The following is a 26084-nucleotide window of genomic DNA, read 5'->3' as shown; positions in this document are numbered from 1 at the left end:
CACAAACCCTTTCATTGTTATTTTCCAAATAAAACTAAAGGTTGCAAACCTACTGTGCTTGTTTTGTGTGGATGGAAGTTTTCCGAATTGAAAAGTGCGGATGGAAATTTTAAAGGTTGAAAAGCACTGATGTAAAGGGAACTGATTTATAGATAACCTTTCGTACATAAGATGTTATTTTATTGATTGTACAACACAATAGAAATTTTACGAAGTCACCTATACAGATAATAATCATTAGAACTAAATAATATTTGCGGACGTAAGGTAATCTTTTATGCAGATTTCATTATGACAAACTTAACTCCACTAAGCCCATACCCCAGTTAAGCAGAAATAAGACTACCACCCTATGAGAGTGTTTTAATAGAAGTAAAAAACCCTTTGGGAAATTCAGTGCAGCCGTTATATCCTGCGATTGGTAATTGTCTACCACATTTAGGAAACAAAATTAAGATGTTTTTTTGCTCTACACAAAATATTTGAACAAAATGATAGAATGTGCAAAAGTGAAACCATGATGGCCGACTCGGCCATGGCATTACGCTAGTATACTTTCGCACAAACCCACCTTAATTCCAGCAACGCAAAACTAAAATACGACTCTCCTTTCTCCCAAAACTTAACGATTTTAATTCACCTGTGCAACGTTCTTTATCGATTGCGCGGTGAAACACATGGGCGCAATTGCAAAGCCAAAATGTCGTCACTAATGTCATCGTGCCGCTAGCCAGCCAAACTCTCGCGGGCCGATTACCAGTTCGAAAACGAGCGCCAATCTTCGGTAGCTTGGACAGCAATATGACTCTTCTTTTTACCGAAAAACTTAATGAATTAATTTGACCGGTGCGACGTTCTTTGTCGCTTGCGTGGTAAAACACACGCAATTGCAAAGCCAAAAGCCCCGTCGTAAATGTCTCACCGCGCCCCTATAGCTAGGCAAACCCCGCGGGCCGATTACCAGTTCGAAAGCGAGCGCTTATCTTCGCCAGCTTGGACAGGCACACAGCATATCAGGGCCGCTTTTGCGGATCCTCTAGAATGCAAGGTTCGCCAGTAAGAGCTTGACAGAGCTCGCTGAAGCGGGCTTGGTGCTCCGGCAGCGCAAAGCGGATGAAGGCTCGCATCAGGAAGTGTCGCGCGACGTCGTCCAGGAAGATGTCGCCCAGGGACGCGACAAGCGACGCGACGTCGCGGCTTCGCTTGTACGTCGAGATGGCTGCCTTGAAGGCGTCGTAGGCCGGACGGCTGAGCGCGTCACGAACCGTGTCCAGGTAAAACTTGGCTGGGCCGAAGCGGACTGCGCGTTCGTCTAAAAAATAGAAACAGCAATGTTTGTTTTTGCACACTTTCACATTTTTTTCCTAATAAGAGCTATAAGTGAAAGATTGTCATTCTCTGGTTTCAATTACCCGCGTCGCAATTTGCCATATTCCCTTATGTCGCGCGGTTAACTATCTGGAGAAGAAACCGATATCAAACCGCTATCGAAGATGTTTGAAGGCCAAAGCTGCTGCTTGATGTGACTAAGTGCGGCTAAGCCAACGGCAAGTCTTACAACACGAGGATTTCGAAAACCATGTAGTGGCGATAAGTGAGAGCCACATCATACGCGTATCTAATTCGTGCCGAACACCGGTTAATTGAACCCCCGCTTAACCAACTTAAACATGAAGTTATCGCAACTCAGCAAAAGTCCGAAATCTGCGGCTGACCGCGTATACAAGGCTTCGTTGGATTTCAGAACGTGAAAGTGTAAAGTTAAAACACACTCGTAGAAAATTTTGGCCGAGTGTTTTGTCTAGGACAAACACGGGCACATTGTAGCACCCCAAAGGGCGTCAATATTAGCGGGGCCTATTAAGTCGTTAAATCACACTTCGCAGAACAAAGAGAGGGTGTACGTGCTGGCCCATTATACTACGAGTCGCGGCTAGACAATCCTGGTCGGCAAAAGGTTCGAAACATCCTAACATGCTGGTTTGTTGGTGCGCAGATTCACAACCTAAAATTTAAACGAACTTAACCATATAATTTTGGTTGATACATTCGCGGGCTGTTTAGGCGGTATTTTTTCCTGAGTAAGGGAGACACAAATAATTGTCTGACGTCAGCAAAAAAATGATTTCAGTTGGGATAATACAACTCTTCTTAATTTGTTTTAGGGGATATGACGTTGAAAACTTTAGGCAATGTGTTTGTACAGTAATTTAAAAACGGTAATCGTATAATTTGGGCACAATAATCAGAGGAGTAAGAATTATGGGTGGCGCTACTTATTAAGTTTAATTGCTGTTTTCATCACTATGTTACTATTTGCAGGTAACATTTGTTAGACAAAGCTAATTAGTAACTTTAAAACTTTCTGTTTTGTAAATATCTGCGATTCGGAATCAGCGTATAGTTGTTAGGAGCCATTATTTAAAACATGGTTAAAAATGCCTAATGCTGAATGACTAGATTTCACAAAGTTTAGAAATAAACATAACACCTCTGATATCCCAATATTTACGTTGCCTTTGTCCTTAACGGTCTAATTTTAAACCGAGCGGTTATGGGTCAGGTTTATTGGTTTGTCTGTTTTCAGCTGTAATTTTAACAAAATGAGTGCAAAGAAAAAAACAGAAAAACGCGGGCTTTTGTTTCGTCGCTCATTAATTTGCCAACCGGGCTTTGCAGACGATAGCAAGACCGCTACATCGTTTGCGTGTAGTAGCAAAAAGCCACCACCGGCAGGTCAATACCGCGATGCGGTGTACGTGACAAAACCTAGGCCGCCCGGGCCACTGTGTACTCTTCCGTAAGGGGAACACAAATCGCGCCATTCGAAGTCAAACAGCAACGGGCGGTGAGCCAAATCACTTGCACCCCAAGTCACGCCAACGCCTCTTGTTTCAAGGGTGCGAAGTTCAACGGAGTAAATAAGAAAGATGGCCGGTCTCGTTTGACGCAGGTAATTGCGTTGCACAATATTAAGGCGATTTCGGTAATTATTACAGGGAATCTATTGCAAAAATGGTGGTGTTTCAAGTTTCAAGACTTTCGTTACGAAATGCGATGCACCAATTTCGATACGTTTTACATGGTATACTTTTAAAGGAGTTATAGTTTCAATAAAAGGGCTGCAAAAAAGTTGTTAATTCCAAATTAAAAAAAAAATGCAGTGGAACATATTAAGGCTATTAATTTTGAAGTAAACCAAAGTTTGTCAGACATTTCTGAAATTCAATATTTTTCTTTAAATTTTTTATTCATTTTACATTATAGTGTGTGTGATTTCTAATCAAAAATGATCAGTGCGCAATGTCTTTTCGGCATACGAAGTGAAAAAAGGTCCTATATAGGTTAGGTTTTCTTAAACACGAAATGCCAAGAGTGCCAATTTGCCATATATTATTTTATTAATGATTCCTTTAAATACAAACTTTTGTTTTTCATTATAAATTCGAGCTTTTTCCTTGTAACGTTCTGTGGCGTATATTTCCAAAACGTAAACCAATGGGGACGAGATTTTTCCAAAACGTGAACAACGGGGGCCAGAAGCGTAAAGAGCCTATGGAAGGGACCACGAATCATGAAAGGTTGACAACTACTGCTCTAGGTAATAAAGCACGGGATCCCATACCGCAATAGGGCGAACGCACAATGCCGAATTGTCTTTTAATTTCATCACAGTTACTCGGCGATTTTTACGAGCATTGCAAACGGGAACGGTTCAGCTCGGCTACAAGCCAGTCACAGTACAAACAGTACACCGAGTCCAGAGTCTTAACTCGAATGACGCGACGTTTATTGATTTTAGATATCCCACAACAGTTTCACCACGAAAGCCATTGTCTGATATTGAACCGCAATGACTTGACAATAAAATCATAGTTGGTTTAAACAAAAAGCGTTGTAATTGCCTTTTAGTTTCCCCGGATTAATGTTTACCCAAGTTTCGAAAAAACTCAGGTCAGGTGCATCATTATAAATAGAGTCGTTTTGAAGGACACCCTAGCCCAGCTGTTCTTAACATTTTATAAGTGATGGGCTGGTGGCACCATTCCATGGGTTATCAACACTTTGTAAAACAGCTTTGTTCACGCTTAGGAAAAATTTAATTTAGAACTTCACAAAAGAGGTCTCTTGGAGTCATTAAAAAGATCACAATTTTGAATATAACCGACTATAAGTGGCTATAATTAAAATTATATATCCTCGTGCTTACCCACAAAATGCTCCGTGGCCACCGACGGGGCGAGGGCCACAGTTGAGCTTACCCTATATTCTACCCATTGGCGAATTTGGTGTTGGACTGAAAACAAATACTAACCCAGTATATATAAGTTAAATGGCACATTTACCCCTGGCCTGATTGGCCGTAAGCCAGTATAGACACTTTATTACAAAACATTTACCAAATGAAACACATTTCCATTGTTTATCGAATCGTTAGTACTCAAGTGCCACCATTTTTTTTGTCGAATAAGCAAAATCTACTTTTTTTACCCGCGCGCCAAAAAACGCAGTTTGATTTCTTTACCGAAACTGTATAGCTTGCCGGTTATTCGCAAATAGCGGCCAATTAAACGGCACCGCCTATTTTGTTGATGACAAGATGATACACGGCGATTTCCTGAGCTACTCCACAATTCGGACGCCGGTTGGCGTTCTTTGTAAGCAAGGCGAGCCGTGACAAATGAATTGCAACTCGGGAAGTCTTAATCGGAGGCCTAAAGTAGAAGGGGGCGAGGCAAGGATGAAACGCCCCTTTTAAGTGCCATTCTTAGGTACTGTATCCTTTGCAAAAATGAGAGCTGTCACTGTGTATATCTGTGCTTAAAACATTTTTAGGGCAGTGTTGTAATAACTTAAGTCAATGACTTTATATTTTTTTTGGTTGTTTTGCTTACATGTTTTCATTGAAATGAAAAAGTGCATTGTTTTGTAAAACTTAAGTTTTTTTATCAGAAATTTCTTTAAACTTGAAATATAACTAGAACATCCTTTCGAACGCGTATACTAAAAACATAAAAATGCCTTTAAACTAAACAGTTATGACGAATATTAAACACAGTTTGTTAATTTTGTTGGGTAGGAGGGGTATTTTGAGTAATATTGATGTAATCCACAACAAATCCCTCCTTCAAAAAACAATCTTCAGGGTTCTTGCAACGACCTTAGGGGTCTCGGCCCGGGCACAACACGGCTCGAAAACAGTGAGAAATCTTGTCGAGAGAGTTGGAGTATTGAAAAAAATTTGCAAAAACGTATACGCTTATTCTACAAACTGGTGTCATTGCCTTCTTTCAACTATAATTAACGATATGTAAAAAAGGGGGATAACGGAAACTGTAAAGTTGAAGCGATTACGATATGAATGCATCAAAAAGCATAAATACATGGAAATTCTAAATAAAACTTGTTAAAAAGTGCCAAGTCTTAAAATGCCGGTGGATTGCTACTGTTCATTTGAGTTCGCAACTAATTACCGATGGTGGTTGATGTCGCAGCTGCAGACGTGTTGGAGGAAGAAGGGTTGACATCGTTCGCTGGTCCTCGCCCTTTCGAGCTCGTTGTAGGTCGGCTTGCTTCTTCAACGGCGTTCACCTTCTGTGAGCAACGAGGTTGGTAATCTTAGCACGCGGTCACGGTCGGTTGCAGCGTATAGGTAACGGTTTATATCAGGGTTTCGGGTCGAAGAGGACTCTGGACTAGACGGATTCGGTTTGCTTTGCTGGGGTCGGACTCAAGACTCGAGTAAGACCACGTAAAACTACCAGAGTCTCGAGTCCGACGTTTCGCTACAAGTTTCAAAACTAATATTGCCGCCAACTGTAAATCGTAAAAGTGTAATTGGAAATGGTGGAATTTTTTACAACCATGTATTGTGAGTGGATGAATTATATGACACATTTATGAGGTGATTGCTGAAAATACACTTTTATTTAGTTACGTAAGATGGTGAAATACTTGCTGTAGATTTGGAGCCGGGTTGGGGGTTCGACAAACTCGCACATTTAGCCGGAGTCGGACTCGGGAGTTGGACTCCGGTTATTTTTAATCGACTCCGCAGCACGGGTTTATACTGTAGACAGCATTGTCTGGTGTTGTATTAATAATCTTAATGTGACACCGCCAGGCGATAATACGGAAAAACGTATAACCAATCAGACTCCAATGAAGTCAACAATATAATTAGCTTTTTCGTTGAGAAGTTTAACTACCTTTGATTTTCAACTTGATATTACATATTTTTTGGAAAAATTAGGTTTACTTTAGGAACACTATGCACGGACCTGTAATGTAGTTTGGAAAAGACTGTCAAAGACAAATAGGTCGAGTAAATCGACATCATCTTGAAAAAGATGTTTCGATCATTAACTGATGATTACAATGCAATTGCGTGTCGAAACGGGGTCGATTACCTCTACCTGGTTGACTTCGACATTCATTTTGGAGGGTTTTTTTAGGATAGAAAGCCGAAAAGCCATGACCGAAATACATAATACAAAACGCTGGCATGATATCGGTACCGACCCTACCGTGTAGTGTTGTACGAGAGCTGGGTATCGTTTTAACGGCTTCGGCCCGATAATATTTTTCCTCCTTTTTTGTAAAAGAAGTCGATGTTGGGAGATGGGAGGGAAAGAAACCAAAAGGAGTTGGGGGACTCTGGCCGAATTATGGCAAAAATGTAAAACCAGGTGCTGTGAGGTGCTGTGAGGTGGTTGCAAGTGGCAAAGCATAATGGCTTAAATCAGGGGTTCTTAAGCTGGGATCCATGGACCCCTGGTGGGTACCACTTTTAACTAGTTTAAAGTAGTCCACGAAGGCCTTACCGAAATAGCATTAGTATGTATTGGTAAAGCAATCAAATTTGTAAAGAGAAAGGTTTAATCTAAAAAAACGTTTTTGCACTGATTGTATTTAAACTCAATTTCACTTTCACATTTTTTTGGACAGGAAAATGCAGATTTCTGAAGTCTATTCACAATGTTACGTCAATTTTAACGCCATTTCTTAAAATATCTTGCATTTGCCGGTTCATGCAGGGCCTAAATAATTTTGGGCCCCGCGGTAAAAAAAAGTTTAAGAACCCCTGGCCTAAATAAAGAAAATTTTCATAGTTGCAGATAAACCTATTTTCTTGTACGCAACGAAATACGTCATATATATTGAAATAAATCGAATTTAAACTCTTTGAACCTTTAACTTGATCTTTTTCTTTTTCGTGTTCTCGGCCATTCGACGGTCCATGACAAGAAGGTGGGTCGATGTTCGGTGCGCCTGTATGGTGACGTCATAATAAAATTAGTCACGTCACTTTTCAAGGTTTCTCTTTCAGTCTGACGTAAAATCAAAAAGGTAACAAAACAAGCAACCAAATCGATTTTCTGGCCAAAAAAAAAACAATTTCGAATCAACACAAAAGAAACTATTAATTTTTTTAGCCTAGGTCATGTTTACACAAAAACGTAGCAATAGAAAAACATCAAGGTAGCAATGACCTCTGCCTCGCCGAGAATTGGCTTCTCTTCTTCGTACATGACGTCATTACAGTCATCCAGCGCAGAAAGGAGGTTGGTTTTCGTGCAACCTTTGCTGGTGGAAGGCAAAACAATTACGATGTCACCTTTTGGTAAAAATAATTTCGACAGTATAAATAATTGGCACTAAGAAAGAAAAAAATCACGTCACACTTCCAAGCATTAACCAACAACTAAAATACATTTATTATTCAACTTGGAAATCTTCTTTAACACACGACAAGAAAATAGGTAAATGCTGAAGTATTAATAAGTTGAATAATGGAGAGTGGTAATTCAAATCTTGCATGCTTGTCTAAAATGGTTGTAACACCAAAGGGCAATTTTTTCAAAAATTATAAAAAATTCTTCGGAAAATTCAGAAATCCAAGGCACACTGATCTGCCTCGGTACGCATTTTGATAACACCTACGATATATTAAATAGCGTTTTTAATATTTATTTTTTAACTGCCCATTTTGGATTAGCTGTTTGAAGTCGCTTACATTAAAAGTTAGGTGTTTTACATGCTAACAAAATTGTGTTTTTTTTACAAAAGGGCCAGGCTACTGCTAATCGCGACTGTCCAATAACTGTTATTGAAGTGAATGCAAGCTTTTACTTGAGGCACTTAACGTAAGGTCATCTTAACAGATAAAAAAGCGTGTACGTGATTATAACGCTTACGCAAATGTAAAGCATTCCGTTTTTTGCGAAAATTGACAGATAAACTATTCTACACTGCACATCACGCGTTAGACATCCCAGGTGAACTCAGAATGGGTTGATCGAACGTGCCTATTTGCATAAGCTCGTGGGACCAACGTGAGACAACTATCATCCCTTGGGAAAGACTCAATCAATACGCGCACTTCACGTATTTTAAAGTCACGAAAAAAGGACGGTAAAGCAGTTAAAAGAAATATAAAAACGTGGTCCAAATATATTAACCATTTTTCACATTTATGGTGTAGTTCGTAAAAAAGCAAGTTTATTTTTCGCTTTTAATAAACCCCTGCAAAAAGTAAGGCCACATTAATATTTGTTGTGGTTAACAGTAACATTATGCCTTAAAATAAAGCGGTTACTTTTAACTATTCCTAAAAGCGCAATTTGCATGTTGCCATTTTTTTAATACTATTTCGAAAACGTTTCTTCTTTTGCGAAGAACGATATGCGTTAAACCACGGACAAATAGTTTTGAACATGTGCAAGCTTAGCGAAAGAAAAGACAGCTATAGGCCACGAAACTATTTATTAAGGGGGCGTAAAACCACGACAGTTTAGTTTAGACTATATATTTAACAAACTACATTATTTTAACCACCTGAATTTAAATTTTCATAAATTAAATTACAAACAGGACAAAAGGGTAGCAAAATATCACACATTTTTTTGGTTTATTTATAGCGGTTGTCAGATCGGTAAAATGTTGCTTGAAAACTTGTCTGTACAGCCGCTTTAGGTCAGTAATTTTCCTTCAAATATCGACCTCATGTTTTTCGTTTCTCATTCTCAATAATGCTTGTTGTGCATATGGAGCAGAATTAGACGAGGACGCCAAAACGTTTTAATAAATAACCACGAGGTACAATAACAATGCTATAGACAGCTTGTACAAATGAATTTGGCGGAAGAACAAGTTTCAAACTACCAATTTAGGCGGCGTAACCGCAATTTAGAATATAAGTGCACCAAGTGAACTCATTAAGGGTTAGCACTAGGCACCGATTTGCACGTTAAAGCACACGAGAGCAACGTAAGTCTAAATCGTCCCTTGAGAGAAAGGGGCTTTTAATACGCGTTCACAGCGCGTTCTTTAAAGAAAAGGGTCAAGGCCAAGAATTTTCGGAAAACATTTAAGCACTTAAACACGTTGATCTGTTTACAATAAAAATACATTTTTTTAGGTAAATCACTTGAGATAAACAAGCGCGTGAGTCTTTAAAATCATGCTGGAAAAACGGCGAGAGAAACATCGGTGTAAATAGCAAACCCAGGGGGACATGCGCGTTGTCTCTGTTTCTCTGGTCGCGACCAGATGTGGCTAATTCCAGCACACTGCGCCAGTTGCAGCTGAGCGCTAAGCTGGACGCAAACTGCGCATTACGCATCGGCCGCCGATAAATATATTGTTTCCCCGCGATGCTCGGCTCAAAGTCGTCCTAGTTTGGCAGGCTTAGGACTCGAACCCAAGGGAACGCACCTATACATGCCGAGGGGCCAGAGGTATAGCACTCAGGGGACCGCGCGACTTATTTACCGTGCCTGGCTGCTGCGCAAATCAGCACACTTTATGTATACCAGCGGTTTGAAGGCAGTCCAAACCCCGTCGGAGTTTAACAAATCGGGAATCTGGTTGCTGGCACAAGCAAGCTAGCCAGACTGGCGTGCAATGGAGAACTGCCTCACTGGCTGTGTTGTTTTGCAGGCGAAGATACCGCTTGCTCGCTCGCCAATTTTCCGAGTAGTTTTGCGGAGTGCGTGCCTATAGTGCCTACGCAAGGCAACGCTGAAATCGAGGTCCTGTGACTCCTGTCACAGACAGGGTTCAAAAAGGTTTAGGCCTGGGTAGTAAGTAGTGCTTTGGTGTGCTTTAACGGCTCCGCATTTTCAGGAAAAATACAACACAGGAACGTGAACAATATTTTTCGTTCTCATTCCGATTTTCGATATTTCGCGTGAAAGCATGAACAAGTAAAAAAAAATGGTTATGACTAAAAATCTCATATATTGAAATATAAACTGACTAAATTCCAATAGTCATATACTAGCTATTGCTATTAAGCTTTTACCTACTTAAAAATAGTCTCAGGTAGAAATGCCCCGCTTGACTTGGTATCGTTGAAAACCCTTGCTTTGGCGAATAGCGATATAAATAAACAACGCAATTCGGCAACCAAGTTTTGGAGGAAATACATTTTTTCTGTGTAACTTATGCAAAAAGTGAGGTATGTATTTTTAATGGTTTTCGAAGCCCCAAGGATTGGTTTCTCAATCGTATGCAACGTCTAATGCTTTACCATGCATATACTATATCCAAATAATATGGCTGTTATACGCATAAGTTCACATTTAGTTCTTTTTCTTCGACTTAGGAAAAACGATACAAATCACAAGTATAGTAAACCAAGGTTTTTATAATTTTTTATATATGGAGTAAAAATCCGGGGGAAAAACAGGCTACTTACCCGTCTTCGTCTCTCTTGCGCTTCCTAGCGAACGATTGCGATGAGTCGCACAGACAGTCGGGAAGCTTAGTCGGTCTAATATAGAAAAGAGAGTGTTCGACGAGTAACGATCGATGTGTAATTTACTAATTCAATCACATTAGGACTTGAGGCTTCCAACTGAGCCGAGGCAGTTTTGTTTAGAAACTGTTTGACGTTTTAAATTTAATTTAACCAAAAGAAGACCCGTTAAGTTAAGGCAAACAGTGTTCGAAGTGTAAATGAACTAAAACAGGATTGGGAGAATATTAAGAGAAAAAAAAGGTTTGGGACATTTGTGTTGTATATAGTTAGGAGTTTCAAAAAAAAAATATGTAAACTTGGCGGCTTTCAACAACTAATCTAGGACGATTTTATTTAATAAAAGCACCGCTATCCCCAAAATTATAAACACACTGCCGAATCGGAGCTTACGTTAAGGAATTTCGGCATTCAACAACTTAACTAAAGGACGAAATTTGCTTTCAAATAAGAGAGACTCGATTTTCGTTAGCAAACTTTAAACTGTGTCGTATAGGGTGCTGACTAAAGTGTTCGAAGTGCCTGAAAAAAAAAAGTAATTAAGACAAAAACAACATGTGACCCCAGAAAAAAAGTTAACGAAAAAAATAGTATTCAGGCATAAACAACATGTGTCCCTATCTCCATTTTTCCGGGCACATAATTAAATACAGACTGATGAATTGGAGCTTACATGGGCCTGGTCGCCCGGCTTGGCACATGGCAGTCGGGGTCGCGCATACGCGGCAGTCCCCGCATATCAAGCTTCTTAATCCCGCCGAACGCCAGCGCGTTTCCCGAAGTAGCTCCAACAGTCTCGCGCTTACTCTTGTTCGTTTCAGCCGCCGCCGCTGAAGAATCGGTTCCGTTCTTCTGACTAGCTGGCAGCGATCTGCGAAAATAAAGATTTCCAGTATTTTTATATTCTGAAAGACCCTTAAAGTTACCATAATGTTGAAATAGACCTTTCTAAACGGACGGACGGGCCTACCTAAAAACATTATTTAGCACCCCTTCGCAATACAGCACTTTTGGCCAAAATATCGGGTTATTTGAATAAAATTCCTACCTTAGACATTGTTAGTTCAATAAAGGTTGCGGATATTTATCTGTTATTATTTACGAGGCTTTAAAACAACTTATATTTTGGTAAATGGTCGGATTGGATACATTCAAAAATGTACAATTAACAGTTTTTATTTCCTTTAATCTATTTTAGCTTATTTTATGCCATCATTCCACTAACAGCTATTTTAAGAGATAAAACGACAACTGCCTAAAACAATTATAAACATATGGAAATAAAAATAAAATTTTTGCATAATTTTGACTTTTGAAACACTTCAATTGTTATTTCTTCAAAATAGGGTAGCAAATTCTTAAGGAAGTGATTGAGAGCACTGGGTTATAAAATACGTTAGGGATCTAGGTTCCTTCAAGGTTAAAATGCAGTATTTACGTCAGCTAAACAATGTAAGGTCGCTTTCATACCACAAACAAAACAGTTCACCAAGGGTTCCCAGCTACATTTGTTTTGCTGAATAAGGTAAAAAACGTCAAAAACAAAACAAAGTCAAAACGATGTATAGCCTTTATGGAGCAATTTCTCCATAAAACCATTCCTCTCCATTTCTGGCCCTCGATTGAGTATTCGTGACCGATACTTTAACTAAAAAACATTTACCTCAGTCTGAAGTTTTCCTTCTGTCTAATAGAGCAGAAGAACGACCTTAAGCGGCGAATCGCACGCGGGCAATCGTCGAACTGGGTTACGTGACACTGGATCCACTTGGGCAGCTGCGAAGAAGCAACGAAAAAATATATTATCATTAGTACAAAAAAGCTATTGGAAAAGTCGATGTATTTTACCGTTACAAATGTTTTAATGTACTGTGATAGGTTTAACTCGAAAGATCCTCAGCTTAAAGAACAGGTTGTTTCAAAGAAAGAAGATATGTATCAAATAAGTGGCGAGAAGTTTCTGCCCCATATTTTCAAGTGTGCATTGAGGAAACTACTGTCAACTGATAACATGGAACGCATCAACTTTGCTTCAGTTGTCACACTGTGCGGCGTAAGCTCTTAAGTAGTGTTTCTCAACCTAGGGATTGGGACCTAAAATTGAACCGATGTTTGATTTGGTCGGGTTGCCGAATGCAGTTGTTAGTATGATTAGATTTTTGAGGTTGGCTCTGAACATTAGTGCTTCAAAATCTGAGAGAACTGCAGAAGCAATACGAACATATGGCTTATAATAATTAAATTTAAATCTGGTAATGCTGTTGTTTTCCTATGTTTTGTTTAATTTAAGCTTGCAAAGAGTTCATTCGAGAGAATAGAGTGTCCAAAGCGTCGCTGTTATATTCGCACGTTAGAATGTCAATCGCCGCGAAAAATGTTTAAGCCAGTTATAAATGGATCTAATAATAATTGGCCCATTCAACTCTTCAAAATTTCCAAGGCAAAAACGGAAGCGTGTAAGACACCAGAATGTGGCATTCTAGCAAGTTGTATTCAAAAGCAGAGCGTCACTTACCTCTCTAAGCTGTTCTTTCCTGGTGTATCGCTGGTCGCACAGAACGATCGCTCCGTAGTCGTAGCGGTGTCGGATCACGCGTCCTATGGCTTGGTTGACCGCTCTGCACGCCTGTTGCCTGTACCACTCCTGGCCCTGAATCACCTTGGGTGTGGAGGATATCACTTATTATATGTCAAGAAAAACAAAATTGCTTTTCGTATAATGTTCTGTCTTCAATAAAAAGCACAGAACGATTGAAAGGCGTAAAAGTAACATGAAAATAGCACTGCTATAAGGAAAATGTTTTGCGATCACTGCAATAGAGAAAAGTGATTTACGAACCACTGGTTTAGCAAAACATTTTTAAGCTATAAACTCACGTTGGGTGTACCGGATTTCTTAAGGTCATCAAGAAAGGACATCTTCAGTTTGACCTTGGGATCGTGTGAAGGTGGAAACGGTATGCCAATTATCACAACGACTCGTCCGTTATTGTTGGCGAAATCGAGTCCTTCTGAAACCTGGGCAAGGCCAACAAAAAAATAAAAAAATAAATTAAATTTCGTCTAACTGTTATAGACCAGGGGTGGTCAGCATATCGACCTTTTATGCGAGTTTCCCAAATCGTCGATTGTGAAGTTAGTCTAATATTATAAAATTACTGTATAAATTGAGCGATAATGAAAATTACGTATAAGATGTATTTTTATTCATAAATAATTGGGTTAAAATAGATTAAATTTTAATTTAGTAGTGCTACTCTTCGTTACAGACGCATTGTAACGTTTATAGGCGCATAATGAACAAGTGTTTTGTTTGCCAAAACTTTGATTTTCTTAATTATTACACTTACGCAACAAAATAGAAAGACGGACGAGAATAAAAAAATGGCACCTATCAAGACAGGTTTGGCTAAAGGTCCACACTTAAATTTATGAATTGCGAGACTTAAATTTATGAATTGCGAGATCTTTGGAATTTAAAGCACAGATATACTCAGATAAGTTTGGCAAAACTTTTCTTCTTCATTTTTTATTATTTTTTTTAGTTTGGCACACCTTTTTTTATTTTTTTTTGTTGTTTTTTAGTTTGGCAAATATTTTGACTCGCCTTTCCCCGGCAGACTGCAAACAGTGCGCCACCCAGTGGCTCCTTGACGTCAGAGTAAAACTTCTCGATGCAGCCCTTTAGCTCCCCCTTGCCGCGCGGTTCGATGGTGCATTGCTTGACGATCTCGAAACTCTTCATAACTTCCGAGTTGTCCTGAGCAAAATATATTGTTATTCGATGGCGAATTGTTTACGACGACAACGAATTAAATGGTCGGCTATTAATTCAAACTTTTTTTTGGATTCGGCCACTAAAAATTACCATTTGCGTTGTTATAACTAAAACTGCGTTATCGTGGTAGCTTATTAAATGGTGATGGTCAGATTTAAATCTAAATTTTTAAAGGTCCTATAATCTAAAGCCAATAATGTCGAGTACGGTAGATCGAATCAACTTATATAATAGAAGTTTATATCGAAACTTCTTAATCAAGAAGATGTCGATTTTCGATCTACTCGACCTTTTTGGCTTTGAAATTCATTATCAAGCTACATTACAGATCTGTGCAAAATGCACCCTCCTGCATTTCAGCGCAGGAACATAGAAAGGTTGATGGGCAGTTCAGGTCGTTACTTAGGTAGAGTTAATTGCACGATTGAACCGCTCGACTTTTGAGATAATAACGTGTTCAATTATTATTTTCTCGAAAGACCGCAGGTACGAAGGGCACGCACTTTAGATAAAAGTCCGAGATTATGATAAATAATGGATCTATTCTAAACGAAAAAAAATCATGCGCTACACACAAGTCGTAAACAAAATGCGCGAAGAGATATCAGTAGATAATGTGCATTCATAAGGTACATTGGAAATCAAATGGCCATTCATTACTAATCACTGTTTTGCTGGCAATAGACGTCTTACAGCAAGATGAAAGTAGAATTCTGTACATTTTCACCCCAATTAATTTCGTAAAGGAAGAAGTTCAGAATTCGTGACACAACATTGCCTATAACCATGCAGTCCTTAATATTCACAGGGGTGTCGAGTCGACCTTTCATTGCTCAAAAGCGCTTAAAATCGAATACAGCAAAAATCCACACCCGTCCCCAAAATATTGTCCTTAAAACAATTTCGTAGGGATGTTCAACAGTAAGGAAAATTAATGGCTTCAACGTTGTAAAAAATGTCATAAACAAACACTAACAAAAATAACGGCACGGCACATAAAAATCACATTTCGTAATAACAACTCATACCCGCCAAGCTGCCACGTAATGTCCCATGGCGGTGTACGAGGGAAAGAAAACGAGCATACCGCCAGGAGAGGCCTTGGCCACTTCGGCCACAGTGTACCCCAGTTGAACAACCTGGCTGTGGTCGCTTCGAGTCCTGAATAAATCGTAACAGTTTAAAAAAAAGGAATAATGTTTAAGAAACTTCTATCGATGCAACAGCCTATGGTGAAAAGACTTTGGAATGAATGAAAGGTAAGGAAATATGATAGCTATGGAGATATATTCTTGATATATTCTTCAAAGGCGTCAGTTTATCTGGTCCATGTCGCGGATATTTTCGTCACCGCAACTGCAACTTACTCAGTATTTATTACACCTTCTATCGATAGGAAGTTTGTCCTGCGCAGGGATTTAAGAGTAGTTTTTAGCCGGGGCCGTAACAGGTATTTCTCGAAAAGTCGTAATATCCACGACAGAACAAGGTCTGTCGGAATACGTCCTAAATGGCCAAAATAACGCATGAAACTGTAGGGAGAGGGTATTAAACGATCGGGGACCATACCATGGGTCTGGCATCGGCCGTTTTGCGTCGACGTTTGGACGCCCTAGTTCGACCAGTTCCCTCAGGGCACCGCTGTTTTGGCGCCGGATTGTTATCCCTGTTTAGGGTTAGTGGGGGTAATTGAGTGGGTTAGAAATTAGGTTGGGGTTAAAACTATTGGGAGAGTTAATGACGTAGTTTGGGTGGGTTCTGGGGTTAGGTAAAAGGTTGTACCGGCTTGATTCTGACTATTTAGGTCTTTATACGTTATTACGACTATCAGGTGTTGGTCCTATTTTGGTCTACTCCTAATTGTGTTTTATGCCAGGGTTGATGCGATTCTTATTTCTTATGGCTGGGGTGCTTTTAAGCGTAACTTTGTTATCCCCGCTCAATCTTAATCTGTATAAACACCTCCCACGCACAATATCCAAAGTTTGCAACCCGCAGCTGCAACCTACTAAGCATTTATTACACTCACTGTTGATTAAAAGTTCTGCGCAGAGATTTACGAGTCTCTTATAGCCGCGGCCAAAGCCCGCATTTTGTGAAAAATCGCCGTCATATGCATTCAGTAGAGAAAAGTTAAAAACCTTAAGAGTCGCCCTTAAGGTTTTTACTGCCGCGCAAATTTTAAACGTAACTTTGTTACCCCGCTCAATATTATTCTGCATAAACATCTTCCTTGCGCAATATCCAAAGGTTATATTGTGACCCACCTGTAAGTGGACTCCAGTGGACCTCCGTTCAAGCTCTTGCTGAGGGTGGCCACGAAAATCTGGTGCTTGTCGATCACGTGACCGTTTTCCAGCGTAATAGGAAAGTCCCTAGAGAAAGCGAAGCGTTTTAAGCAAGGTTGACAAAGTTTTGAACTTATTTTAAAGATGATATAACATCCATAAGAAGGGTAACACCATGAACGTCAAAACTGAGGTGATGCTTTCTGCATGCTACAAGCACCTGCTGAAGGACTAGAGGCAGTCGCTAATTATTTTCTTATCGTTTTGTTGCTCGCGTTTATTTCTGCTTTTTTCCTTTTTTTGCATTCCATTTATTGTACGAGCGTTCAGTGTCATTCACCCTGACGAAGGCGGCTTGTATAGGTTGCCGAAACGTTGGTTAACAATGACCAGTGGAGCTGTTTTTGATTTATATTACCATGCCTGGTAGCAACAGTTTATATATGATATATACAGATCACATAATTGCAACAAAAGGTAATGCATCTACGTACAGCTTTACATAAACGTATAAGATTATAGCAGATGTATAAATATATTTTTAGCTACCTTAAGTACCTAATAACAAAGCTCAACAATGTGACTCGGCCTCCTTGTTAAGTTAACACATTCCTTTGGAAACTTTAGTGAATAAAATGATTTGGCAACGTTTTGCGGAGTGTGTTGTCAATGTGGCAGTGCTTGTAAGTTGGACGGAAGTCAACAAATCTAACTATTTTATTATTATGAGTTATTGTTATACTAATATTTTGGGTGTTAAAGTCTTCAGCAAAAATGGGCTCTACTCAACGATTTCAAACTGGAAACTAGATACAGGAAATTTGTCAAAAGCAAATATTTGGAGTAAACAGGCATACGCAGAAAGGCGTGGCTCTAATCCAATGCGAGAAATGTCTTCGCCGATGGGGGTCACTTAAAATTTTCAAAACGGCAAAAACACTTACACCTGCAGCTCAGAGACGAAGGACTCGATGGGCGAAAGGGTTCCACTTGTCAGTATCAGGTTCCGTACACCAGCAGAAACCAGGTCGCGCATTGCGTAGCCGGGACTGAAGCACCAGTAAGAGATGGTGCGGCCTGCAAGATCACGAATATAAACCTGTGTGTTTGCGGTTTGCTTGGATAACGCTTGACGTATAAGTAATTTTCTTGAACCTTGGTGATAACTGATTGAACCTGGATTTTAGAATAAGTCAAATTAGGTATTTGAATAACACTCAAAGCAGTAACCTTAATGAGACCAACTGAAGCTATGGTTGGCCATGAAGCATTTCCGTGCGAGCAAGGAAAGGAAAAATTTGCTTGCGGCGAGGTTTGAACTCACAACCCAGGACTGTGCACAGTAGGTTTATTTAGAAAGCTAATACAGTACCTTGTTGGTTGTAGATAGAATATAGAAAACTTTTCATTCGCGTGTTTATAAATATAAGTGTACCTTCAGTGGTCAAGTAATCGAACTGTAACATGCTTAAAAAGAATCAATTTCCCTTTTGTCCGTGGTGTAAGTAAATATCAGCAATGGCAAGTATAGTGAAAGCAAAACCCAACTGTTCTTAAGTTTCCCACCCTATTCGATCAAAAATCTTATAACTTTATCAACAACAAAAAACGACATCCGTCACTCACTTGGCTTGGCGTCCAGCGTTCCCTTTTTCTTCTTCCAGAGATCCTTCTTGCCGAAGCCGGCGCCGGGCGCATTCTCGCAAACGTGAACGCGGTAGAACTTGGAGATCTCTTCGACCGAGGGCCTCGGGGGGCCAAAGCTGCCGAAGTCGGCGCCACCCTTGGCCGCCGGGGGGCCTGAAGCGCTGAAGGCGATTTTGACCACTTCGGAAAATTTCTGCAGGGCGGCGCCGCGAGTACGGAACGCGTTGCTCACTGTAAGGTTTTAATTTATTACTTTAAACATTGTTCACATATAATAGCTTGAGAAGCGCACCGCTATTTAAAAATTTTAGAACTTTTATCGTCGGCATTATGTGTTCTGCTGTAGGGCAAAATCCTGTCGTGTGTCGTGTGACACACGCACTAAGCTTGTTAATATTTATTTAGATAAACAAGAGTTCTAACGTTATTGTTGTGCCAAGCTAAAATTCTGTCTATATTCTTCAATATAAGATCAAACTGTAAAATTAAATAGTATATTAACGACGACTAACCGAGTATATCTCACAATCCATATTTGCGAAATTACAAAACATACCGCGTATAAAATCTCAGTAAAGTGCCGTTTTCAGGCAGAATTCTTTTTTAGGGCTGTGTTTCGTTTAGGTGGCTCCAGGTATTTGTACAGGACACTTACGACGTGGTGATTTTTCAGACCGGGGGTGTTTTGCCTGTATGCCAACAGACCTGCGTAATCAGTGGAAAATTTCCATGACCATGAAATGGTGTAAATATTAACAAATTCAGTAAGGGTTTTCATGTTGCAATACGCAACACTCACTGCAGAGAAACTATTTTGGTGAACAGGCGCTGTGAATGCCTTGGAAAGTCAAGGTTCGACAAACTGACAAAATTTATCTTAGCCTTAACGATATGTGATCCAAGAACTCTAAATCACCTTCAAGTTAAGGCCAAAAAGTTTATTATGCAAACGTGCGAGGGATGTTAATGAAAAAAAAAACTTTAAAAAAATATAAAATTTATTACTCGGTATACAGTTTGCGTATTTAAAAATACTTTGGAGGCTTTGGCCAACGCTTTTTCGCAAGAAGTGTTGGATCGCAAAACTCTTTTGTTTTAAGGGCACTACACTGTAAACCATTTTGGGCAAAACGTCCTATATGACTTTGGGTATAAGGGCAATCTACCCAAGAATTTGGGGAAATATGGTTTGATGCCCAATGGTTTTTACTCAAAATAGAGTTACCCAAAACTATTTACCCAAATATAATGGGCAAAAAGTTGTTTACCCAAAACCGTTTAAGTCAAATGGTTTTTATACTGTACCCAAGGGATTTAGGTAGTTTTCTTACACAATTTTTTTAACTCAACTCACTTGTTTCCTTTTAATTCTTTAAATTTTTGTATTTTGAAATGACAGTAGAGAGCAAAAAGGAAACCGTTTCACCAAGCAGAACATTTTTGACTTGTTCCAATCATAATCAAAAAACGTTCGCTAATGATGGTGGTAAAGCATTAAAAACGCGCGCCTTGTCAAAGCCCAGTGACTCTTGGCACGATTCGAAACAGTCGTGAAAGCGACTTACGTGTCGAAAGATAGGAGGAAATTCTGTCCATGAGCTCCAGCAGGACTTCGTAGGTGTCGAACGTCAAATTGACTTTGGCGAAAAAATGAAATAGAAATCTAAAACGCAATAGAAAAAAACGATACAAGTGAGCCGAATATGTATGGCTTAATATTTATGTAAAAAGCGCGAGGCAGTGGCTTGAGGTTTGCTGCGATAGCCAGCTTCCCGCCTTAACACTATATTTGGGATTTTATGTGCAATAATCACGATCTTTGTAAAAGCAAATAATCTAAATAAAATGCCAGTTCAACAAGTAGAAAACTTACAGCTGCTATTGTTTTACATTAAAAGCTTACTTTCCGTCCTCCGCTCTGCTCTTAGTGGTTGTGGGAAGCTCGATGCGATCAAGATGCTCTTCCATCGCAAGGAAAAAGGACTTCATAAGAGCCAGTTCCTCTTTGTTGAACTCAGACAATGCTAAAAATAACGTAACCCATGTTTCTTATTGTACTCTTGAGTCTGGAGAACTCTACATGGAAATTTGTGCAACACAGTAAAGGCTATTTTAACGTTATTGGGTAATAAACACGTTTTAACAACGATTAAAAGCTTTTTCTGGGCTTTAAATTTTTTAATTATGATTTTAAAATTCAAAGTGAAATAGCTTTAACTAAATAAACTTTGATTTTGTTGAAAGCTTGATACAGTTCGTCGGCATTTAATTGACAGAAAAACGAAGTGTGCTAAAACAAAGTGCAACTGTACTGTGATATAAACTAAAAGAAAAAAAAAATAAAGAAAGGCTACACAATGAAACATTTTCCCTTGTATTTCAATCATATATACCTGAACTTTCTCCCGCCTCATGACCTTCTGCCACTGTTCCAGTTTCCGACATTTTGGTCACAGCAGTCAGAAGGTCCCCCACCTCCTCAATGCAATTGGCAATGTCTAGTGATGTCAGATCAAATGATGCCGATTCTTCACATTGCTTTTCCTGTTCAAGTATAGAAAACGCACAAATAGTTTAAACGAAAGCGCAGAGCATTGTTTGATAATTTAGGGCTTATTCTAATGTTGCTAATACACTTTTTTTAATTTAATGAGTTTCTTTAAAACATAAATTGAACAAAATAATAATGCATTTTATATTCCATGTTTCGTTTCATTATTTAGAACAGATTTTGCGTTTTGTTACCGTACATACTTAAACAATTACCAAGTTGTGAGCTTCATCAAAAATAATGACGTTTCCACCAATTTCTAGATTGTGAGATCTTCGTGACTTTCTGTCCAACAGGTAATTGTAAGGAGTAAAAATGACCCCGCATTCTGGCTGCTTTGAGACTTCTCTGGATGAATAATATGGGCATGCATTCCTTTTTTGACCGAGCAACACCAGGTCTTCGATATCAAGCACTTCTTTTGTGAAAATGCCATCTTTACGAGCATCTAAAAATATAATGGCTTAAATAAACAGATGTATATTATATTAAGACGTAATAAGAATATCAAAGCCCATACAGAAGTAGGTATCATTTTGGTTGTTTCAAATAACTCTTTATTCCTTTTCAACATCGAAAAATGAATAAAGATATGTTAAAAATGAACAAAGAGTTATTCGAAACGTCCAAAATGATACCTACTTCTGTATGGGCTTTGATATTCTTAATACGTCTTACTACAATCTCCAACCATTATGCTTCAAAGTATATTATATTGTTTTTAAGTTTCTCTAATATAACTTGTTTTTTTTAAATAACCAATTATAGTGCTTTACATAATTTAAAAACTAATTGATCATAAAGATTTTTTAAAGACAATAGAACAAGCCAGAGGATACTTTTTCTATATACATAGCAAATCTACTATTACTATAATACTAAGGGTGGCACAAGTTTGAAGTGGCTACATACAAATATCTTTCAAAAAAATGTATCTGCCATGAACCGAAAAGTCTTATAATGGTAATAAATATAACATGTCTGCATGGTTTACCTTCTACATTGTTATGAAAGTGACAGATGTGCTTGTTAACCTTATTTCTGCACATGTGGACCATGGTTTGGTTGTTGGTTTGCTTTGAAACCTCAGGGTGGATACACATTTGTTCGCGAGAGCCAAGCACTGCGATTACAACCCTTATAAAATATAGAACTGATAAATAATTATATATACATATATACATTTAAAAACACACGTATGTGTAGTTACTTTTTATTGTATCGTTTATTAACATATTTTTTATCAGGCTTAAATATTTGAATTGTGTTGTTGATTTTTGTATTAGAATTTGAACGTAAGTAAAGTAAACCAGAGTAATAATTGTTTTTTCGTTGAACTACAATTACAGCGGTCATTTTTTTCAGGTTCAACATTTATTTACAATACTTCACATTTTTTACATCTAAACCTTTAAATTCTACACAAGTTACACAAAAACGAGGCATTTTATATATATAAATCATTGGTTCCCAATATTTTTACCGCTGTTGACCAGTCATAATTCTTCAAAAATCCCACCGTCTTCTGTTGAGGGAAAGGGGGCTTAGTTTATGCTTTAGATCAGACCTAGGCAATATACGGCCCGCAGGCCGGAACCGGCCCGTCAAGCAGTTTAATCTGGCCCGCGGCTTATTTTCCTTAAAATACAAAGGCTAAGCGAAAACAAGGGCGAGCTTCTACATGTTTGGTTGTATCTTATTATCTTAAACACTCTTTCCGGGGACGCATCTTGTCATGACCCCACCAAATTCAATTTTTAGTCTGTTTTAAATAATAAAATAGAAATTGTTTTCTCTTTTGTCTTTTTCGTATATTTTCGGAAACTTTATAGACAAATAGTGTCCTCTGCACTGTGGCACTCGCTTTAACGTAAGTTAAACAAAATTAGCCCTAATAATTCGCATTGAAAGTAATACGTCTTTAAAATATGAGCAAAATACCAAATGTCTTGAAAATATATTTTGTTAACCTAATTTAGTTAATGCGATTTTGTGTGTTTTTCAAGATTTATATCGTATTTGCAATATTGTTGTACGCAAGTAACACATCAGTAACTTCAAGCTTTAGAAAACATAAAAAAACGTTGTAGGTTTTTTTTTATGACATTTTTTCGTATTTTAATCTAATATTTTGGGTCAAAGCGCCCCACAACTTGATAAATCGCAATATAACCAATTACTATTTTGTCTGTTCCTAATGCTTTAAGTCCCCCTTTAAATCTAAACTAAACTTTGCATTTTAAAACAAAGATAGTCAAAATTTTTTTGCGCTTCAGGTGACGTTTTATGGCCTTATTTAAATTCGACTTAAATTGCACATTTTAGCATAAACTCCAAACGTAAAATAACAAGTTCATTAGCGTTCTGACGTCATATTGCATGCGAAAAATATTCTGACGGCATATTGCATTTATTTGAGATCCATTTTCCACCCGGCCCACCATAACATTTTAAGTTTCTCATGCGGCCTGCGCCTAAAAATAATTGCCCAACCCTATTTTAGATGGTTGTAAATAAAAATGAATCACAGTTACATCAAAATTAAAATGTAAAGTAACTATTAAACATATCTACTTGCAGCTGTATTAATGGGAAGGCTAAGCTTTTTTTGTACGAGACAGTTTCATAACGCGGTGTAAACAAAGACATCCTACTGGAATTATTTCTTTGGTGGACTGAGCCCTAGGGTTTTATTAGACCATGGATATTGATAACAAAAATTCAATGTTTGTCTCTATTTTCCTCTTTATAAGTTTTTTCAATATAAGGATGCATTAGAATTATATTATCAGTACAAATTTTCGTTCACCTACTGGTTGCCATATGAAGATCTCTTTAGCTCGGACACAACTTGCGAGAGCTGTGAATGTGTCCTTGAAGCGTAGATTATTTTAGGCACACTGCTGCCAGCCGAAGGATCAGATTTTGGGTTTTCCCCCCATGCACCCAACCCTTCCTGCAACTAAAACAAGTTGAAGGGTGTTACACAACACTATTACAGATGGGCCAGTTTTCTTAAAATACATTTTCAAGAAAACCTCTGTTGTACAATCATGGTTTCAAGCACACCTAAGGTGTTTGAGACTAACATAATACAACTCTGGGGGCTGGTCAAGAATCCTACCACAGCGTTGAAACAGTTATTAAAGCATTGTGCAATATTTTGGGTCGGGCTATCGGTTTGTTTGGGTGAGGCTGGGTCAAGTCACCCAAATGCTAACCTACAGCCTAACCCAAATTATGTTACTTGTGGCAGGATTCTAGACCTAATTGTGCAAATAAGGTATGTGCACAACTAACATGATTTTTAAAGAAAAGTTGTAGGTACATCAGATTATTAAATACCACATATAACCCTATATGCTCTGCAAGCATTAAACACCTAAGGTCTACAATAAACTATTATTACACATTTGCACAACCCCAAATAAATATGGCACTGCACAAACTAGATCTTGGCATCTAAATCACAAGTAAAATTCTTTCACGATAAATAGACGGACATTGCCAACCCAGCAATAACACATTATTAATTACTATATCTTGGTAATATGGCATATTAATTTTTACAACGGAACAATGAATACCTTTTCAACATCAGCTTCACAACCTTCACTGGCCTTCAAAAGCGTCACCTGCGATTTTCTCCACGCAAGAGTAGCACAGAGAAGACATAGGGTTTTGCCTGTGCCCGTCGGAGATTCCAAGACGGCATGGTTTCCAGTTTGCAGAGATTCAATCACTTTGGTCATGTAATCCATTTGAACATCGTAAGGTTTAAATGGAAATTCCACCTCGATGCCGCGGATGTTTAACACTGGCATTTTGCTTCGCGGTCAACTCAAAACATTAATTTACAAAACTTTAGGCCAACGCGAGAAGCGACACTTTTGCGCAATTTATTGCAATCGTAGACTGGACGCTTAACTTATGCAAAGCTTTTGTTGATCGAGTTCCCCGCCAAAACATTCACTCTTGCGTGACACAAAATACAAAACGAAGCCAGACTGTATGTTAGTTTTGTATCTGGTACTCGTTCTTTGTTGCTCTAAACTTTTCATTTTCATAATCGTTAACTTTTTTCACAACGTTGACCTTTGGCTTATTTTGAAGCAGATAAGTCCACACTGGTTAATAGATATTATCACTTATCAGGCTCCAGAAAAACCGTTTCACATATACGCTTTAAATCAGGGGTTCCCAACCTTTTTACAATCTCGTACCACTTGGACGCTGTGTAGTTCCACGCGTACCACTTCTTTTAGAACAGGTTCTTAACCCTTTTTTTACCGCGCCCCCTTTGGTAATTGTCCTGTGCCCTGTGCCCCCTTAGATATTAAACAATATTACTAAAAAAATTTGGTATTTTTCAAATAGGCCCACATAACAATCAGACAGCATGAAAATAGAAAAGTTAACTCTTCGTGCCGCGTAGCGCGAAAAAAATTGCGTTTTTTGGTTTGTATTGGCTAAATTTAGTTTGGGAGACACAAAAAAGTTGCTTGGGTTTGATATATTGGTTTACATCGAGCTGATTTTGACAGGCATTTTGTAAAAAAAAAAAAAGACGCAGTACTTAATCGTTTTTTAAAATGTTTGATGGCACACAATGCGAAGGCTATTTACTGCAAATGATTATAAATTGCCGCAAAAATGTCTGAGTTCTCCCCAATTAGTACAGCGCAAAAAATATTTCGTAGTTTGCGCGAAGTGCAAAATGTTTTCGTAGTTCTGTTGTTAAAATTGACAAAACGCAGTTTGTGGAGAGGGTGATGGCATGGTCCACAACTTCTTCCTCAACCATATCATACTGTTAAGACTAAGCACAATCCGAATTGACCGTAATAAATAGCAAATATTGTCCCCAAATTCGAAAACATATATTAAAACATAAGTAGCCTCAAACAGACTTGGACAAATAGATTTATTTTAGCTTTTTAAAATTAGATTAGAATTAAAATTAGAGCATTTTAGTTTTTCTAAATTAGATTAGAATTAGAATTAGATTGTTTTGAGTTTTTTCAAATTAGATTAGAATTATAATTACCGAATTCCTAA

The 26084-nt window shown here is 38.5% G+C and overlaps 1 protein-coding gene across 1 annotated transcript; it reads right to left on the bottom strand.

Moving 5' to 3' along the window:
* Positions 1 to 1013: 1013 nt before the first annotated feature.
* Positions 1014 to 24850, bottom strand: LOC146139703 (regulator of telomere elongation helicase 1-like). Its single transcript, XM_083392516.1, is given in 22 exon segments — positions 1014 to 1312; positions 5475 to 5595; positions 7192 to 7272; positions 7494 to 7587; positions 10703 to 10777; positions 11418 to 11633; positions 12426 to 12538; positions 13278 to 13421; positions 13640 to 13780; positions 14370 to 14522; positions 15569 to 15701; positions 16808 to 16915; positions 17773 to 17905; positions 18455 to 18706; positions 20041 to 20138; positions 20379 to 20499; positions 20869 to 21019; positions 21242 to 21474; positions 22021 to 22163; positions 23840 to 23988; positions 24076 to 24095; positions 24637 to 24850. Coding segments are annotated over 22 exon segments (3192 nt in total).
* Between the last annotated feature and the right edge of the window lie 1234 nt (positions 24851 to 26084).

This window comes from Ascidiella aspersa, chromosome 6, assembly GCF_963924565.1.
Source record: "Ascidiella aspersa chromosome 6, kaAscAspe10.2, whole genome shotgun sequence".
Taxonomy (NCBI): domain Eukaryota; kingdom Metazoa; phylum Chordata; class Ascidiacea; order Phlebobranchia; family Ascidiidae; genus Ascidiella; species Ascidiella aspersa.
Note: the sequence above shows the minus strand (reverse complement) of the source record. Positions and strands in the feature narration are given on the sequence as shown.